The sequence below is a fragment of the Tupaia chinensis genome, unplaced genomic scaffold (genome assembly GCF_000334495.1).
Source record: "Tupaia chinensis unplaced genomic scaffold, TupChi_1.0 Scaffold000494_1, whole genome shotgun sequence".
Taxonomy (NCBI): domain Eukaryota; kingdom Metazoa; phylum Chordata; class Mammalia; order Scandentia; family Tupaiidae; genus Tupaia; species Tupaia belangeri.
Genome location: NW_006160006.1, coordinates 4191004 through 4196312, shown reverse-complemented (window position 1 = coordinate 4196312; position 5309 = coordinate 4191004). Strand labels below are relative to the sequence as shown.

Below are 5309 nucleotides of genomic sequence, written 5' to 3'. Positions count from 1 at the left end.
GCAGCGGGAGCTTGGCCCGGGACCGAGTGTACGGACCTGCAGCGGCGGTCAGAGCGATCCAGGCACCACGCTGGGCCGAAGCCAGAAACATTTTTCCATAGACCGTGGAAACAGCCCGAGGCGCTCCCAGCAGGGTTTTGCAACCCGAATGCAATGTTAAATTTCCGATTTCTCAAGGGAAGGGAAACTCTGCTGTTAAAATTGGGAAGGGAGGGCGGTGCGTGTCTGCGTGTTCGTCAGCTGAGCAGGCTGTGTTTCTCCCCACTTCAAATTATGCCAGATTCTGACTTTAAGAATAAACCGTGGGCATATTTGAGAATGTGGAATCTTGTCATTGCTCAGGCTCAAAGCAAAATAGGCACTAGTTAATCTCGATCATCGCCACGAGCAGAAATATATGTTTTATTCTTTTGTGTGACTGACACCGTTTGAGAGAAGAATGACGTGCTCTTACATACTGCAGGAAATTACCCTAACAAAGAAACCTCACTTAAATGTACAAGTCAGTCAAAAGTATCCTTTGAGTTCCTTGCAGTTTCATTATTCTTTTTAAAAACTATCTGCTTTCGGGAACCAGCAGTTAGCGTAATGGCTATGTCGCTGGACTCCCACGTAGTCGACCGCGGTTCGCGTCCTGGACCCGGTGGCTTAAAACTCACTCCGGGCGCGTGGGCGTGCGTCCCCAGGATCCCGGGCTCGCTTTCTGACTCTAATGTCTCTCTCTGTCTGGCGAGCGCATGCGCCCTATAGTGAAAATCTCTCCAAAAAAAAATTTTTTTTTAATTTAAAAACTATCTGCTTTCTTACATCATTTAAAGTCTGTTCAGAAGATTTCATTTGCCTGGGTATCAGGAATACCTCAGTTTATAAGAAAATTACAGTAACGTTGTACAAAGTCATAGTTTTAAAAAAAGGAGCCACGGTTTAATGAATAACTTTCTTTTAGACGATTTTTTTTCTATAGGGTGCGTGCAATTGCAAGAGAGACAGAGACAGAAAATGAGAAATCACCCCCCAGGGGGGACGGCTACATGCAATCCCTTCTCTTCCTTTCTCCTATCAGGATTTTGGGCACACTTGCACATGTGCCTGGCATGAGTTTCAAGCCACCAGGTCCAGGACTCAAACTGGAATGGACCATGTGGGAGTCTAGCTCCTTAACCACTATGCCACCTGCTGGCCTCATGAATAACTTTTTCCCCCCACTTTTAACTTAATGTTTTGACCTGGAAATTCTTATGTCGGGAGGTTCACCTCCATACAGAAGATAATAAATCCAGGCACGGCAGCTTTCACAGTCTATGAAGTTTTCTGGTGAAATGTTTCATTCTGAAAACATTCTTTGGCTCTATTTTATAATTTCTATAGTACTGTGAGGTGGACTAAGATTCATATATGATATTCCTTTTATTTTGTATAAGTATTTTGTATCACTTGTTGAAAAGCTACGAGTTACTGGGCAGATTTACTCTTCCATTATAGGATCGTTTATTGTGTTTTTCAGGGGAAAAAAAAAGAACTGAAGGGGTAAGTTTAAGGAAAGAAATTCTTTTTTGTTTTCATTTTAAAATATTTCCTCTACCTTAGCTTTTTCAACTTTAAAACAAAAGGTTTACATTTTATTGGGCAAGATTTTCCTCATGCACCCAACTTATAACTCCCGGTTATAAGAAGGCACTTTTAAAGTAATTGTCTTACTCGTCTGCCCCCTCCCAGTGCTCCATTTGCAATATCCATTATTTAGTTGGAAAAAGAAATTATTCACTGCAGCAAAGATTTGCCAAATGTTCATTTTGTGTAGAGTAGTGTTAGGATTGTGTTTGTGTGCATACGTGTGTGTGCGTGCGTGTGTGCATGCGTGTGTGCGTGTGTGCATACGTGTGTGTGCTTGCATGTGTGTGTGCGCACGTGCTGTGTGTGGGAGATGGGTTGGGGTGGGCTAGAGAGACAGCAGGAGAAATTGGACTACACAGCCCGAGCAAAATGATGTGGATGTATGAATGAGTGTGAGGAGAGATGAAAAATGTAATAAAACAGAGCTCAGTCCTGCTCTCTGCGGCCCATGAGCACCTGTTCTGCTCAGCACTCTACGGGGAGGAGTCCTGCCAGTCGGGGGCACGGCTCAGCACTCTTTCATTCAGCCTCCATCGGGCTGTCTTGGCACAGGTGCTCTCCCATCTTCCTGTGCGACCCTGAGTTAACCTGCTGTAGACTACTTCTCACCTAGAACCTTGCATTAGTCACCCAGCGCCTCAGAGCCGTGCAGGCTGCCTAGCACACTAGGTGTTCACTAGGAGCTTGCTGAGTGGATAAAGGCAGTATTCATCATGAAAGGGGCCTTCTTTAAACATTATATATGTTACCTCCTCATTAAAAATACTGACATATTTTAGGGATGCAAAGAAAGTTGTCCTCAGTTTTCCCCGATGTCTAAAGGGTACTCAGGATGGCATTTCCTTCATCTGTTTACTGGTTTTTATAATTTACAGAATTTAATATTTTATGTGCATGCATATATTTAAAATAGAAAAGTTTTGGTAACTGCGATATGAGTTGTGGCTCATTTAAATAAAAATAGCTAGTGTGACTACAATTTGCCGTTTTAGTTCATGTCGCTTATGTGAAAGGTTTAATCACTGCAGACACTAGTGGAAAGTTTGAAGCGCTCCACTGTCACTATTGTCTAGAGACGTGTCTCCCCTTATTTCAGTTTGGGGCACTGAAAATGTCTCTAATTTCAGTGGTTTCATATACATGTGTGCATGGATATGCACACACAGACACACATGCAGTGTCATACTCTATCCTGTATGTCTGAGGTCACTCATTTCTCTTATTTTAAAGCTGGGAAAATCAAACTATTGGGTTGCTGGAAAAGTCATGATGCATTTTTACATAGAAAAACGTAGAAAATATGCCACAACTTTTCCAACAACCCAATACTTTTTTTCCTAAGATTTAAAAAATTGATTAATTTACTCCATGGTCGAGAGACAGAAATACATAGAGACAGAGAGCCAGCCCCCCCAAGAGGATCTCCACACACGGTGCACCCCCAGCCTCAGTCATCCCCGATCATGGGCAAACACGTACTGAGGAGGAGGGGTCTCTGGATGTGAACCTGGAATCCTCTCTGTGGTCAGCCTCGAAGAGCATCGTGTTTTACCACTGCGCCGCTGTTAAGCCCCTGAACTTCTTTCGCAAGGATTGGTCAGGGGTATTACTCAGCATCCACAGTGTGTCGCAGACTCTCCCAAGCACCATCACTACCATGACAATAGTTTAGACTTTTTCCTTATCTCCATTAAAATCTAAGAGATTGGGAACCAGCAGTTAGCGTAATGGCTATGTTGCTGGACTCCCACGTAGTCGACAGCAGTTCGCATCCCGGACCCGGTGGCTTAAAACTCACGCAGGGCACGTGTGCGTGTGTGCCCAAGATCCCGAGAGGAGAATGGAGGAGAAGGGATTGCGGCGTGACCATCCCCCCCGGGGGGTGATTTCTCGCTTTCTGTCTCTATGTCTCTCTCTGTCTGTCTGTCTGGTGTGATGTTAATCTTGTTCAGCAAGCCACCAGGTCTTGGACTCAATCGCAGTTGGCCTTTTGGGAATCCAGCACCTTTAACCACCCTGCCACCTGCTGACTACCCAGTGTATGTGATTCTTAAAGTAAAAACCAAGAGGTGAATTGTGGTTTAAAAGCACCAGCAGCACTGCTGGCCAGGTAGCTGCCCTGTTCATGGTAATCTGGCCTACCTCTGAGGCTTGAAAGTTGATCGCGGGATGGTTTGTCACTGAGCAGAATGTCCAGCTGGTCTACGGTAAAAGCTTGAAAACATCTGCTGAGCATCCACCTAGGTGCCGGGCTAGGGCTCCTACACTTGGGAGCTGGCATCTGAATGGTGCATAAACTCAACAGCATTTAGGTCGCTGCATTTCTGCCCAAGGTTTTCATGCTGCCATATTTATTTAGCATCTGCAGTGGGGAAGTTTCCATGCCATCCGTGTGTTGTGGGAGTTAATGAGGTGAGCAAGAAGTAGTTCCTGCTCTTCTGTTAATATTTACAAATGAATAAGAGACTGGTGGGCTTCCCAGTTGCAGCGTAGAGCGGATTACGTCATGAAGCATAGACAGCGATAAACAAAGCATTGTGGGCATTCCGAAGAGGAGGACCACATCCCATTGAGTAGACCAGGGCTGGGGATGGCCTTGGTTCCACAGGAAACAACCCAAGTTTCAGGCCAGACTACGTGACCACACCAGGCAGCAGGCAGAGAACACGAGCTGTTGTAGATTAGGCGTTTTGAAGTTCTTACCCACATTGGCCTTCTCCTACCCAGACATTGTTTGCCACATGCATTTGAAAAGTGAGTTCTGTTACTGGAACACAAGCGAAGGCAGGACAGCGACGGCAGACTTCCACTGACCGCCATTGGCTGGCTGTGCACATGGAACTGCTCCGGCCCCAGGGGGCTTCTTAGAGGGTTAATAGATGAACAGGGGCAGATGAGAAAACTGTTTCCAGCTCAGTGCATTAACGTAGGCGGTCGCATGGTGTCCTCCTTGTCGCTAACCGGGGACCGTTTATTCCGCAGGGTTGTAAGATGGACTCGGAGCTCAGGGAGCACAACAGCACCCTCGCTGCGGAGAACGCCAGCGCCGCGCCGGGCCGGGCCGGCTTCCCGGTGTGGGAGGACTTCAGGGGCAGCGTGGACGACCTGCAGTACTTCCTGATCGGGCTCTACACGCTCGTCAGCCTCCTGGGCTTCGTGGGGAACCTCCTGATTTTAATGGCCCTGGTGAAGCGGCGGCACCAGCAGACCACGGTGAACTTCCTCATCGGGAACCTGGCCTTCTCCGACATCTTGGTGGTGCTCTTCTGCTCGCCCTTCACGCTGGCCTCGGTGCTGCTGGACCGCTGGCTGTTCGGCCGCGTGCTGTGCCACGTGGTGCCCTTCCTGCAGTGCGTGTCGGTGCTGGTGTCCACGCTGATCCTCATGGCCATCGCCGTGGTCCGCTACCACACGGTCAGGCGCCCGCTGTCCAGCAGCCTCACGGCCAACCACGGCTACTTCCTGATCGCCGCGGTGTGGACGCTGGGGCTGGCGCTGTGCGCCCCGCTGCCCGTGTTCCACCGCCTGGTGGAGCTGCGCGACACGGTGGGCGCGGTCGTGTGCGTGGAGGCCTGTCCGTCGTCCGCCTACAGGGTGGCCTTCACGCTGAGCCTGTTGCTGGCGCAGTACGTGCTCCCGCTGCTGTGCCTCACCGCCAGCCACGCCGGCCTCTGCAGGAGCCTGCGCTGCGGGCT

At 48.6% G+C, this 5309-nt stretch overlaps 2 protein-coding genes across 2 annotated transcripts in view; one reads left to right on the top strand and one right to left on the bottom strand.

The window, feature by feature from the left end:
- Window positions 1–134, bottom strand: part of NPY1R (neuropeptide Y receptor Y1) — a 20088-nt gene extending 19954 nt beyond the window's left edge. The window contains exon 1 of the mRNA XM_006156475.1: window positions 37–134. The gene's annotated coding sequence lies outside the window, so the exon portion shown is untranslated. The remainder of the gene's footprint in view (window positions 1–36) is intronic.
- A 4471-nt stretch (window positions 135–4605) lies between these two features.
- Window positions 4606–5309, top strand: part of NPY5R (neuropeptide Y receptor Y5) — a 3555-nt gene continuing 2851 nt past the window's right edge. The window contains exon 1 of the mRNA XM_027774944.1: window positions 4606–5306. Coding sequence (XP_027630745.1) covers window positions 4606–5306 — 701 coding nt within the window. The remainder of the gene's footprint in view (window positions 5307–5309) is intronic.